Here is a 14,056-nt window from a genome sequence, read left to right as displayed (position 1 = left end):
CCTGGGGCAGCACCAGATGGGCTGGGAGAGCGGCTGGGCAGCAAGCAGATGGTATTTACCAATAGCCGTGTGTGTGTGTGTGTGTGTGTGTGTGTGTGTGTGTGTGCATGCGCGCACGGTGCTACCCCATGCATGTGTGTGCCCAGTGCTGCCCCGAGTGTGTGTGTGTGAGCGTGGGTGTGAGTGTGTGTGTGTGTGAGCGCGTGGGTGTGTGTGACCATGTGTGTGTGTGTGTGTGTGTGAGGGTGGGTGGGTGTGTGCGAGCTTGTGTGTGCATCGCTGCCCCCTGCTGGGGTGGGGGTGCAGGTTGGGGTGAGGCTCCAATTCTGAGCTTGGGAGCAGGTAATGGAGCTGAGCTAGTGAATTACCTGAGAGATGCTACTGAGCCTACAGGCCCCCCCTCTGCCCTGCCAGTGCCGCTCACTCCCCACCCACAGCCCCTGCCCCCTACCCTGGGATCTCCCAGGCAGGGAACATGGTGGGGAGCAGCCACGTGGGTGCCCTGTGCTTCGCTAGGGGGCTGGGAAGGGCACAGCAATAACAGGGGTGTAGCCCACCAGGGCTGGGCGGCTGTAGCTGGCGTGGGTGTCTGGGTGGAGGCTGCCCCTGTCTCCACACACCATCAGCTGACACCCGCTCCTGACACAGTCAGGTGTGGCAGGCATTCTGCCTCAGTTTCTCTTTCACCTGTTGCAGCCCGAGCAGCAACTCGACCCATTGGCCAGCCCTCTCATCCCTGCAAGAAATGACTGTTCCTTCGGCCCAGCGGGTCTCCGCCCTCGCCCCCCTTTGGTTCTCTTTGCTCTGCTGTACCCCTGCTAGGATCCCGGAGGACAGGCAGCCATAGGGTTGGCATTCATCTCCCAGCTCCCCCACCCCGCAGGCTGGCATCTGGCTGTTGGTGAGCTGGGGTGCAACTGTGCTTGTTGCTGTGCAGGTGAAGTCCAGGGTAATGAGACTTGGTGTGTGTGTTGCTTTGCGGTGTAGTTTGGGGGTAGATGGACAGTGTGTGCTTGTGTGTGAGAGCCTGCGAGTGTGGTCTAGGTACTGCGGTGTGGTGATGGGATTGTGAGTGTTGCTGGGCAGGTGTAGTCAAGCTATTAGTGTGTAATGGTGTGATTGTTGTCTAGGAGTTGTATAGCTGTGTGACTGTCGGTGTGGCTGGGCAGGTGTAGTCCAGGTGCTGGAATGGTGTTTTTAGTGCATGGGCACGTTAGGTTTTGATGCATGTGGTTGTGCAGGGGTAGTCTAGGTCCTGTGTGGTGGTGCCGGTGTTGTGTAGTCTGGGTGGGCAGTGTGTGTCACGGGGCTGGTGACCTGGCATGAGGCTTTTCATGCTGTGGATGGGCATTAGGGTTGGTGTGAACACACAGCTGGGCCTTCCTGTGAGCCAGGCAGAGTTGGGCCCTGGTATGGGGGGGGAGGCCCCGTCACAGCTGGTTCACCCGGGTGTGCCAAGCCACGTGTGTCTCTCACTCCCCCGCTGCCTCTGCGCCAGGCCCCCGGTCTCACGGTAATTAAATTTTCCAGTTGAATTACAGATTTTGTCACTAATTTAATTTTTAATTTCTATGTAAATGAACTTTCCCACACAGTGCCAGCCAATTGCAGTGGCTTCCAAACGCCCCCTGCTCTACCCACTAGACCCCACAACCCCCAGAGCTGGGGAGAGAACCCAGACGTCCTGGCTCCCTGCCCTTCCCCAGACTTGATGCAGCTTCAGGCAGGCGTCTGGCGGCAGCCAGGGAGGGGCCCAGCTTCATGGACATGCTCCCCACAGCCAGTTCCCTGCTGACAGAGGCGGGGCCGGACTAGCCGGCAGCCTCCCCCACAGGCCCCTGTTGCGACATACAGGACACAGGGCTGCAGACCAGCGGGAATAGAAAACCCTTTATTAGGAACAGTATTCAGACATTTCTGCAGCCCCCCCCCCCACCCGGGCTCCCCCCTTATGCAGCGCAGCTGTGGAGGGGAATGAGCCCGGACCCCCCTTTACTCCGCGCTGGCCTCAGGGGACTGGGAACCCCTCCCCCCCAGCCAAACCAGCAGCCCCCCTCGCTCTCCCAGGACACCTGGGTCGGACAAATTCAGGGTTCACAGCTCCTGTGCACACCCCTCAGTCCATGGCTTTATCTGGAGAGCTCCCCCGTTGTCCCCACCCCCACACTTCAGCCCCCCAGACCCTGCCCCCTCCAGCCAGACCCCACCCCCTCGGGTACCCAGATGCCCCCAGCCCCCTCTGCTCCTCCCCCTCCCCAGACACTCCCCAAGCAGTTAGCATGGCCCCAAGCCAGCCCCTTCCCCTCCCCTTGGCTATAAAGAAACCACAGCTGAGAAAATAACCAGGTGATGGGGGTAAGCCCAGACAGAGGGACATGGGATGTGGGTGTGGAAACACAGACAGACGGACACAGGGGAGGGAAGGATGGAGGGAGGGCGGGACTGCGAAGATGGATGGAAGAAAGGACATGGGGGTGGTTGGATAAAGGGGTTGGGGGGCTGAGTGGACAAACAAAGGTACATTTGGGAGTTGGGGGGATGGATGGGGGATGGAGGGGTGGGGGGATGGAGGTTGGGGGGATGGATGAGGGATGTGGGGATGGGGGTTGGTGAGAGAGATGGGGGGAGGGACAGTGGTTGGGTGGCTGACAGGGAAAAGGTGACAGAGAAAGAAGTAAAGAGGAGTGAAAAGGCCACAGGGAAGACACGTGTGTGGAGGGGGGAGGAACATAAAGTGGACGTGGGTTTGGGGGGCAGCGACAAAGACGCCCGCGAAGGACAAGGAGGTGGGGGGACCGGGGGGGGGGAATCACAGTTTCAGTTTTGCAGGTTTTTAAATCACAGTTTCGTCTCCCCCAAAAAAGCAGAGATTTTAAAAAGGTGAAACAGCTACTCCCGGTTGTGTATTGAAAGGGGGGACCCCATCCTGGCCCACGTGGCAGTCTTGGGCAGCCCCCCATTTTCTCCTTTGTGCAGGGGAAATCTCCAAATGCCCCCCATCTGCCACGGCTCGGACCACTTGCCCCCCACGCTGCCCCCCCTTTGAGATCCCTGCCCTGGAGCTGCATCTTTCCAGGGAGCATGCCCCCCTCCCCACGCAGTGAAAGAGCCCTTTGGAGACAAGACAGGGTCGGCGGGGGGAGGCAGCATGGCCCTGTGGCTGATACCCCCACCAGCTCCCTGGTGGATGGATCCAGCCCATCCCCCTCTGGCTGCATGGGGGAGAATGTTCTTGGCAGCTCCCCCCCAGTTGGATCTATTGCTCCGTGGATCCCACCTTGGTTCTTCTGGCAGCTTCGCCCTCGCCAGTTGCTGGTACCAGGAGCAGCCGCCGACCTGGGGCAGGTCCACCTTGGCCTGGGCCGTGGTGCCGAAGGCCACCATTCTCCCCTGATCACCTGGGGGCACTGAGGCTGGCTCCCAGGCGCCAGGGTCCATGGTAGGGGCAGCCTGTCATGGGCTCTGTGGTATCAGGCGTGGCCTCGTTCTCCGCAGCTCCTCGTCCTCCGCAGTCACGACCATCGGTCCGTGGCGCGTAGCCTCCCCGGTCCTCGGGTCCTTGGGATCAGTGGGAACTAGACCGGCCCCTGGCTCTGCCCCTGATGCTCCTGTGTCCGTGGCATCGGCATGTGTGGCCCTGTCCCCTGCCTGCAGCCCTGCCCCCCACCTGCGTCCGTGGCTGGGTCATACCTCCGACTCCAAGCTGGAGAAGTGGGCAGAGCCGCGGCGGGTGAAGAGCTCCCCGCTGCGGCTGAGGCGGCGCGGGAGGCACTCGGGCGGGGAGAAGCCGAGGCGGTGGGGGGCCAGGCCACAGCGCATCAGATGGCAGGAGCTCAGGTCCTCCAGGCTGCGGGAGGTGGGGTGCAGGAGGGAGCTGGCCGGGCCCAGCTCGCAGGAGTGGTGGTGGTGGCATCGCCGGTAGAGGCCATGGTGGTGCCGGGGCGCCAGGCAGCCGTAGGGGCCGCAGAGGCGGTGCTCCCAGTCCAGCTGGCGTTCCAGCCGCTCCTCAGAGCAGCTCAAATAGCGCCGGGCTTCCTTGCGGCAGGGCGGCGTTGGGGGGGGCAGCAGCTCCAGGCTGGCGCAGTGCCGGCACAGGCCGTGGCATGAGCGGCAGGGGGCCAGCTTGTCGGCCGACCAGTAGCGCAGAGGCTTGTGAGGGGCGAACATGGGGTGCTCCCGGGAGGGGTAGGTGCAGAAGAAATCGGCGGGCGCGTACCAGCAGCTGTGCCTGTCGGACGGGGGTGGCCCGGCTGGGGGGGAGGCCTCTGGGCGCGGCCCGTCCCGCTCGCATGGCTCTGAGTCCGAGTCCGAGAGCTCCACGTAGCGGCTCTGGCTGGGGAAGCTGGCGGCCGGCGGGTGGGAGCGGCTGCGGCAGATGTGGGAGCGGCCCCCACTGGCCGGGCAGGTGGGCCGCAGCAAGGGCTGGCTCTCGCTGTCCCGCGGTTCCTCAGGGCGCCTGTAGCGCCGCTCCCGCCCGCAGGGCGCCGTGCTCAGCGGTGGGCTCCGCTCGTCTTCGTAAGAGAGCCGGGTGTAGCTGTAGCGCCCCGGCTCCTGGGCCGCCCGCCCACATTCAGCCTCGCAGGGGCCCTTGGTGGCGAAGCCGCCACCCAGCCCCACGCCGCCGTGTTTCTTAGCCTCCGGTGTCCGGCTCCCGGCCTTGCTCGCCTGGAAACTTTCGTACAGTCCCCGCAGCGACTTCCTCTGCCAGGCCGAGGGGCCTGGGTCGGGGCCCTCCTTCTCCCGCACAATGGCGAAGTAGGACGGGGGGTTCTCCAGGCCCCGGGGGGGCGAGGAGAGCTGGCACGGTCCCAGCTTCTTGGCCTGGGCTCCCCCGCCGGCGCCCAGGTGGTCTGACAGTCCCTCCGGCTCGATGGGGCCGTAGAAGCGATGGAAGCCGTCGGCAAAGGTGTTCTGGAGGCCGTGGCGCTGGGGCGGGGCTTTGAGGGGCTCTGAGGCGGCTGGCGGGGGGTACAGGTCCTTGTAACAGTTGGGGCTGCGGGCATGGCGCCAGCGCTCCACGATGCGCCGGTCCCGGGGCAGGAAGCTGCTGCAGGGCAGGGGTGGGGCAGGGGGGCTGGGCAAAGCTGTGGGCCCCCCACGCTGTGGGGGGTAGCTGTGGTTGAGGATGGGCAGCTGCTGATGGTCCTTCGCCTGGGGGTCCTCACTGTTGCAGCAGCTGTACATGCCCTGGAAGCAAGGAGGAGAAAAAGTGAGGCTGAGTGGGCATCAGTGGGGGAGGGTGGACCCGAAAACCCTCCCGGGGTGGGCCCAAAAACCCTCCCGAGATTCACCTGCCCTGCCAGGGGGGAGTGCAATAACCGTTACACTGCCCCAGATACCATCATTGGGTAGCCACTAACACACGTCCTCTTTGCTAAGGGACTGCTGTTGCTGCAACACCCAGACTGTGAGCCCATTATTGCAGCAACACCCGCTGCGGGATATTCAAAGGGGAACCATTATTACAGTGCCACCGCTGCAGCAAGGGGGGACCATTAATACAGTGACACCGCTGCAGAGTATGCTAAGGGGGGCCACTATTGCAGGGACACTGCTGCAGGATATGCTTAGAGGGACCATTATTACAGTGACACCAATGCAGCAAGGGGGGACCAATGTCGCAGTGACACGGTTGCAGACTATGCTGCCTAGGAGGGCCCACTATTACAGAGATACTGGGCTGGGTGGTTTGGGGGGGAGAGGTGCGGGGAGGATGGGGGAGGTGGGGTGGATGGAGGACGATGGAAGTGGTGGGGGGACAGGGCAGGCCAGGCAGAGGATGGTAGAAGATGGGGGCCCATACAGGAGGGGCAGCAGAGGGGTGGGGGGCAGACAATGGGAGATGGGCAGCGACATGGGGGGGAGAGGAGCGCTGGTGAACGGGGAGCAGACGGAGGGATGGCGGGGGACAGATGAAGGATGCTGTCATGGGGACCAATGGAGAGGTGCCCGTGGGTGGGGGGAAAATCAGGGGTGCCTGGGGGCAGATGGATGGCTGCTGACAAGTTGGGGCAGACAAAGGAGTGCCAACATAGGGACAGATGGGTGCCTGGTGAGGGGTGCCCCCCACCCACGGGCACCTCTCCATTGGTCCCCATGACGGCATCCTTCATCTGTCCCCCGCCATCCCTCCGTCTGCTCCCCGTTCACCAGCGCTCCTCTCCCCCCCCATGTCGCTGCCCATCTCCCATTGTCTGCCCCCCACCCCTCTGCTGCCCCTCCTGTATGTGCCCCCATCTTCTGGAGGGTGCCAGAATGAGGCAGATGGAGAGGTGGTGGGTGCCCAGTGGTGGGCAGGGACACACGCAGGGGTGCCCAGTGGTGGGCAGGGACACACGCAGGGGTGCCCAGTGGTGGGCGGGGACACACGCAGGGGTGCCCAGTGGTGGGCGGGGACACACACAGGGGTGCCCAGTGTTGGGCGGGGACACACGCAGGGGTGCCCAGTCGTGGACGGGGGCAGACGCAGGGGTGCCCAGTGGTGGGCGGGGACACACACAGGGGTGCCCAGTGGTGGGCGGGGACACACGCAGGGGTGTCCAGTGGTGGGCGGGGACACACGCAGGGGTGCCCAGTGCTGGGCGGGGGCAGATGCAGGGGTGCCCAGTGGTGGGCGGGGACACACACAGGGGTGCCCAGTGGTGGGCGGGGACACACACAGGGGTGCCCAGTGGTGGGCGGGGGCAGACACAGGGGTGTCCAGTGGTGGGCGGGGACACACACAGGGGTGCCCAGTGGTGGGCGGGGACACACGCAGGGGTGCCCAGTGGTGGGCGGGGGCAGATGCAGGGGTGCCCAGTGGTGGGCGGGGACACACACAGGGGTGCCCAGTGGTGGGCGGGGGCAGATGCAGGGGTGCCCAGTGGTGGGTGGGGACACACACAGGGGTGCCCAGTGGTGTGCGGGGGCAGACACAGGGGTGTCCAGTGGTGGGCGGGGACACACACAGGGGTGCCCAGTGGTTGGCGGGGGCAGACACAGGGGTGTCCAGTGGTGGGCGGGGACACACACAGGGGTGTCCAGTGGTGGGCGGGGACACACACAGGGGTGCCCAGTGGTGGGCGGGGGCAGACACAGGGGTGGCCAGTGGTGGGCGGGGACACACACAGGGGTGGCCAGTGGTGGGCGGGGACACACCAGGGGTGTCCAGTGGTGGGCGGGGGCAGACACAGGAGTGCCCAGTGGTGGGCGGGGGCAGACACAGGGGTGCCCAGTGGTGGGCGGGGGCAGACACAGGGGTGCCCAGTGGTGGGCGGGGACACACACAGGGGTGCCCAGTGGTGGGCGGGGGCAGACACAGGGGTGTCCAGTGGTGGGCGGGGACACACACAGGGGTGCCCAGTGGTGGGCGGGGACACACCAGGGGTGCCCAGTGGTGGGCGGGGGCAGACACAGGGGTGCCCAGTGGTGGGCGGGGACACACGCAGGGGTGTCCAGTGGTGGGCGGGGGCAGACACAGGGGTGCCCAGTGGTGGGCGGGGACACACACAGGGGTGCCCAGTGGTGGGCGGGGGCAGACACAGGGGTGCCCAGTGGTGGGCGGGGACACACACAGGGGTGCCCAGTGGTGGGCGGGGGCAGACACAGGAGTGCCCAGTGGTGGGCGGGGGCAGACGCAGGGGTGTCCAGTGGTGGGCGGGGGCAGACACAGGGGTGCCCGCAGGCAGGCAGGCGGCCCCTCACCCGGCTGAAGGCCATGAGGAAGTCCAGGCGCCCGGCGTGGCGCATGCAGTGCCGCAGCTTCCAGTAGATGAGGTGCTCCCAGGCGAAGACCAGCAGGCTCAGCCCCATGGCCACCAGCAGCATGTAGAAGACGCCCGCCATGTTGTCGATGTCCAACTTGCTGCTCATCACCTCGATCTTGTCGTTGTGGCAGATCCCGGAGAGCCAGAGCCGCTCCAGCATCTCGATCTCGTCTGCAAGGCAGGGCGGGCGTGGGACCCACGTCCTGTCAGCCGCCTGGCACCCAAGCCAGCCCCCTCTGGAACCTGTTCTGCATCTGTCCCCCCTCACCCTCAACCTCTCAACCTCTGGCTGCCCCCCCAGACAGAGCCCTCCCACCAATCCCCTGTCCCAGCCCTGAGCCCCTCCCACGCTCCCAACCCCTTTGCCCCCTTGCCCACGACGTGACTTCTGTTCTGTGCACCAATGAGAAGATGACGTGTCATTCCACTCAAGGGGGGGGAATCAGAGGGAACACTGTGTGGGACCCAGGTGTCTGGGTGCTCCCCCCCACTCTAACCACTAGGCCCTGCTCCCCTCCCAGGGCCGACATGGAACTCAGGGGTCCGGGCGGCTCGTACCATCGCCCAGGAACTGCAGCAGGGCCAGGTCGATGGGGCGCTTCCAGCGGGAGCCCTTCTGCAGGGCGATGCCGTAGCCAGTGGTGGCAAAGACCTTCCCGCTGCCGATGGTCACCAGCTTGCAGCCCTCGTCCTTGCGCGCCATGTAGTTCAGCACGGCCGCGTCGTAGATGAAGGCGTCCAGCTTCCTGGGGGGCAGCATTTGGGGCACAGGGTTAGAGGTGTGGGGCAGGTAACGTCCTTCTAATCCCAGCTGCCCAGGTTCCCGCTTACAGCCGTGTTCCTTCCCCCAGCTCTGCCCCCCCCTTCCCTGCCCCACCCCCGGCTCCTCCCCACCCTTCATTTCTCTGGTTCCATCCCCAACCCCTCCCCAGTTCCACCCCCACCCTTCATTTCTCTGCCCCAGATCTCACCCCCTGGCCCAGGCCCCTCCCCCAGCTCCACCCCACCTCTCCCCACCCTTAATTTCTCTGCCCCTGACCCCACACCCAGCTCCACCCCATTCCCCCCACCATTCATCTCTTTGCCTCTGGCCTCGCCCACAGACCCCCACTCCCAGCTCCACCCCACGTGTCACCCATTTGTTCCTGGCCCCGTCTTCTATCCATGCCCACACCCTTAGGGTATGGCTACACTAGCCACCCTAGTTCGAACTGGGGTGGCTAATGCAGTCATACGTACTTGCAAATGAAGCCCGAGTTTTAAATATCCCGGGCTTCATTTGCATGTTCCCAGGCGCCGCCATTTTTAAATGCTCGGTAGCTCAAACTACCTGCCCGCGGCTGCACACGGTACGGGCTAGGTAGTTCAAATTAACACTCTTAATTCAAACTACCGTTACTCCTCATTGCAGGAGGAGTAACAGTAATTCGAATTAAGAGTGTTAATTTGAACTACCTAGCCCGTGCCGTGTGTAGCCGCGGGCAGGCAGTTCGAGCTACCGGGCATTTAAAAATGGCGGCGCCCGGGAACATGCAAACGAAGCCCGGGATATTTAAATCTCCGGCTTCATTTGCAAGTTCGAATGTCTGCATTAGCCACCCTAGTTTGAACAAGGGTGGCTAGTGTCATTGGCATGCGCATGGGGTGTGCCGGGTGTGCCCAGGCACACCCTAATGTCTCGGGCCAACTAGCCCAAGCCATGTTTGCGCCCTGTGCCCCACCCGGCCTGGCAGCACCGCGCAGCCCAGCAGCATGGCGTGGCACCCCTAAGGCACCCGGGAACGCCTCCAAACAGCACAGCAGCATCGCGCAGCACCCAGGAGCGCCCCCGCCCAGCCCAGCAGTACAGTGCGGCGCCCTTGAGGTGCCTGGGAGCGCCCCCCGCCAGGCCCGGAAGCACCGCACGGTGCCCCGGGAGCGCGCCCGCCCCACCCTACAGCACCGCGTGGCGCCCCCACCTGTCCCGGCAGCACCGCGTGGCGTCCTGCTCTGTAGCACTGCGCGGTGCCCTGGGGGCGCCCCTGCCCGGCCCTGCAGCACTATACAGCGCCCCGGGGGTGCCCATCCCTGGCCCTGCAGCTTGGGCTGGCTCTGACTCCAGCCCTGCAGCTGTAAGGCAGAAGCTGAAGGTAAGGAGGGGGGGGAATAAGAGGAAGGGGTGGGAGAGGAAGGGGCTTTTGCGGTTGGGGAGGGTGGAGGAGGAAGAAAGGGGAAGGGGTGGAAGGGGCTTATATGGAGGGGGAGGGGAGAGGGGGAAGAAAGGGGAAGGCACCAAAGGGACAGGGTAGAGGAGGCACAAATGCTAGGGGAGAAGTGGAGACAATGAGGCAAAGGGCAGAGGGGAGGTGTCAGTGGGAGGGGGTACAGGGTGATGCTGGAAGAGGAGAGGGGAAGGGCATTGGGGATTGGAGTGGGAGGTGCTGGGAGAAGGCTTGACAGAAGGGGTAGGCATGAGGAAGGTGGGGTTGGAGCAAGTCATGTGAGAGGGCACAGGGGCGTGAGGGGAATGGGGGCAGAGGGTGGTGAGGGGATGGGCATCAGAGAAAAAAGGGGGAAGGGGCAGTGAGGGAAGGGGGAGGCACCAGAAGGGTGCAGGGGGAAGGGAAGGTGCAGGTGCCAGGGTATTCTGGGGGTGAAGCAGAAGGGCAGAGACCTGCAGAGGAGGGACCAGCACCAGAGGAGAGAGGCGAGGGAGGTGTTAGACGAGGGGATGAGGAGGGGTAGCTCACATGAGCAGAGTGAGGCTACTGGAGGAGTGGGCACAGGGGGGAGAGAAGGGCTGGTGGAGGAGGGGCAGGTCTCAGGAAGGCTGAGGACAGTGAGAAGGGCAGGAGTCAGGACAGCAGAGGAGGGTGAGGGGTTGGGGGGCAGCAGGCACCAGGGGAGTTGATGGAGCAAGGGGAGGAGACATGGCAGCAGAGGGGAAAGGTAGAGGTTTATTAATAACTTGGGCGCCACAATGGCACATCCAAACAAGCCACATGAATTCGGTACTGGTGCACAACACAAAATTCATTCTACTCATGGGAGGAAACTCTTAAGGTATGGCTACACTACAAAGTTAATTCGAACTAACAGCTGTTAGTTTGAATTAACTTTGATAGGCGCTACACATGCAAACCGCTAGTTTGAACTTAATTCGAACTAGCGGAGCGCTTAATTCGAACTAGGTAAACCTCATTCTACGAGGACTAACGCCTAGTTCAAATTAAGTAGTTCGAATTAAGGGCTGTGTAGCTACTTAATTCGAACTAGTGGGAGGCTAACCCTTCCCAGCTTGCCACTCTGGGCACAACCAGGGAAATTCTTCTGCCCCCTTCCTGCCCCGGAGCCCTTAAAGGGGCACAGTCTGGCTACGGTGCCCGTGCCAGGTGCAAGCCTGCCAGCACCCAGCCAGCAGACCCTGCACTTGGCATGGCACGAGCCAGCCACCCACTGCCACCCAGCCCTCCGCCTCTTCCCGGGACCAGGCTGGCAGCTCCCAGGAGCCTGCCCGGGGCCGCAAGAGGTGGGCGCCCGCCTGGTCTAGTGCAGAGATCGTGGATCTCATCCAGGTTTGGGGGGAGGCCTCCAATGTCTATGACCTCCGCACTAGGCACAGGAAAGTGGCCGTCTAGGGCAGGATAGCTGCCAGCCTGGCCACCAAAGGCCACATGCGAAACCAGGAGCAGGTTTGCATGAAAATCAAGGTGGTCCAGTGAGCCCCCCGGCCCTGAGCCCTGAGCTTAGAACATAAGAACATAAGAACTTCCGTACTGGGTCAGACCAAAGGTCCATCTAGCCCAGTAGCCCATCTGCCGACAGCGGCCAACACCAGCTACCCCGGAGGGGATGGACCGAAGACAGTGACCAAACCATTTGTCTTGTGCCATCCATCTCCAGCCTTCCACAAACAGAGGCCAGGGACACCATTCTTACCCCCTGGATAATAGCACTCCATGGACCCAACCTCCATGACTTTATCTAACTTCTCTTTAAACTCTGTTCTAGTTCTAGCCTTTACAGCCTCCTGTGGCAAGGAGTTCCACAGGTTGACTATTTGCTTGTGAAGAAGAACTTTCGCTTATTAGTTTGAAGCCTGCTACCCATTCATTTCATTTGGTGTCCTCTAGTCCTTCTATTATGGGAACTAATTAAGAACTTTTCTTTATGCACCCTCTCCACCCCACTCATGATTTTATAGTCCTCTATCATATCCCCCCTCAGTCTCCTCTTTTCCAAACTGAAAAGTCCCAGTCACTTTAGCCTCTTTTCATATGGGACCTGTTCCAAACCCCTGATCATTTTAGTTGCCCTTTTCAGAACCCTTTCCAAGGCCAAAATATCTTTTCGGGGATGAGGAGATCACATCTGTACACAGTACTGAAGATGTGGGCGTACCATAGTTTTATACTTCCCCTCCTCCTTCTTCCCCTGGCTTCCCCCTTCCAGCTCCCTCCTCCCAGGTTTCCCCCTCCCTTCTCTCACCCTCTCTCTTCCCCTCTCCCACCTCCTTTTCCCAGTCTCCCCAGAGGTTAATCCCCCCTCCCACCTCCAGTTTTGTTAAATAAAGAGAGTTTCTATTTTTGAACACGTGTCCTTTATTTTTTACATCAGGAAGGGGGGCTAGGGAAGGGTAAGTGGAAGGAGGTGAGGGAGGAATGGGGCATGAGCCCCCGATGGGGAGGACTGGGGTGGCTCTGCAGGCTCTCGGGGTGGAAGCTCTCCTGCAGGGCTTCCTGGAGTTTGACAGCCCCCTGATTGACCCCCCCCCCCAGATGGCAGCCTGCGGCAAGTGCAGCAGGGCTGATGGCCGAGTGCTGTGATGTGCCGAGTATGGGCACTCAGGGCTCTCCAAGACAGGACTGCTTTGCTGTCCCTCATCGAGGTAGACAAGCGAGCGGGGAACCCTGAGAACTGTCTGTCCGGGGTGGGGGTCAGGTCCCTTTAAGCACAGCCCTCGGCTAGCCTGAGGCAGCAGCTCCACACTCTAAGTCCTAACTTGATGCCCTGCTGGCACTGCTTCCGGCCAGCCTTAACTTCGGGTCAGGGTCCACTCAGTGTGGACCTGCTATTTGGAATTAGCAAAACACTAATTTGAATTAGTTTTTAGGTCTAGATGCACTAGTTCGAATTAAGTTAGTTCGAATTAGTGCTGTAGTGTAGACATACCCTTAGAGGGAACACTTCCCCCCCCCCCCCCCCGAGCCTCTCCACCCCCGCATTAATTTCACACACATTAGATTAATGCAATTGCAGGATAGTTGCATGGGGGGGGTTGGTGGGGGCCAAACTAATCCCTATTGGTAGGAGGATGGTGGGGAAAGTCCTTGGGTCGGGGGTCACATAACACTTTTAACTTTTGGTCATGTGCCCATCTTGCCCGGAGAGGGTTACCTCCATGGGCGTGGCTAACGGGGGTCAGGGGTGTGGCTAACAGGGGTCAGGAGTGTGGCTAATGGGGGGGTCAAAGTGCATTTTTTCAAAATTCTTTGGGTGCACACCCTAATGAAATGTGCTGCGCACGCCTATGACTAGTGTAGCCATACCCTTAGATCCCCCTGGACTTATCTCCCTCTGGCCCAATCCCCTCCTCCTGGCCCCGCCTTCTTCCCATCTCCCTCTAGCCCCTCTCTTTCCCATTTCTCTTCAGCTCTGCCCCTCTGCCTGGCCCTGCCCCATTTCCGTCTGGCTCCTCCCTTCTCCCTCCAGCCCTGCCCTCCCAGCCCCGAGCCTCACCCCGACTTGAGGTGCTGCAGCGCGTCCTCCACGCTGCGCTGGTTGTACTTCACCATGTAGCTGTGCATGTCGGGGTAGTTGCTGCGAATGTTCTTCTCCGTGCTGCCGTTGGGCACTGTGCCGAACTTGAGTGGTGGGTACTGGTCCTGGGGCTTCTGGAACTGGGGGGGGGGAGGGGGGAGGGGGCGATTGATTACCCACAGAGGGCACCAGGATGGATTACCCCCTGGGGGGAGAGGTGCAGCCACTAAACACTCATCTAAACAGCCTTCCCTCCCCACTTCACCCCCCGAATCCCCATCCTGCCCTACCCCCGGGAGTGAGGCACTTTTGATGCAGGTTGGCTGGATCTGTCTAGAGTCGACTGTGTCTATGGCTATCAACTGGGCTGAGCCATGCTGGACGTGCCGCGACCCACGGAGCAACTCGTCCCACTCTTGCTGGTTCTACCGCAACCCACAGAGCAAGTCGTCCCACCCTTGCTGATTCTATTGTGATCCATGGAGCAACTCGTCCCACCCTTGCTGGTTCTACTGTGACCCACGGAGCAACTCGTCCCACCCTTGCTGGTTCTACTGTGACCCACGGAGCAA

General features: G+C 62.0%; 1 protein-coding gene across 3 annotated transcripts in view; it reads right to left on the bottom strand.

Annotated features, from left to right (window-relative positions):
- Positions 1 to 1,699: 1,699 nt before the first annotated feature.
- GRIN2D (glutamate ionotropic receptor NMDA type subunit 2D) overlaps positions 1,700 to 14,056 on the bottom strand; it is a 34,198-nt gene continuing 21,841 nt past the window's right edge. For 2 of the 3 annotated variants that reach the window (XM_075915496.2, XM_075915495.2), the window contains exons 10-13: positions 13,464 to 13,624; positions 8,304 to 8,491; positions 7,684 to 7,916; positions 1,700 to 5,187 (exon numbers count right to left, since the gene is read on the bottom strand). In XM_075915496.2, the coding sequence (XP_075771611.1) occupies positions 3,685 to 5,187; positions 7,684 to 7,916; positions 8,304 to 8,491; positions 13,464 to 13,624 (2,085 nt within the window). In that variant the 3' untranslated portion in view covers positions 1,700 to 3,684. The remainder of the gene's footprint in view (positions 5,188 to 7,683; positions 7,917 to 8,303; positions 8,492 to 13,463; positions 13,625 to 14,056) is intronic. The other variant, XM_075915497.2, reaches the window with a different exon arrangement.

This window comes from Pelodiscus sinensis, chromosome 18 (genome assembly GCF_052426305.1).
Source record: "Pelodiscus sinensis isolate ZL-2025 chromosome 18, ASM5242630v1, whole genome shotgun sequence".
Taxonomy (NCBI): Eukaryota; Metazoa; Chordata; order Testudines; family Trionychidae; genus Pelodiscus; species Pelodiscus sinensis.
Note: the sequence above shows the minus strand (reverse complement) of the source record. Positions and strands in the feature narration are given on the sequence as shown.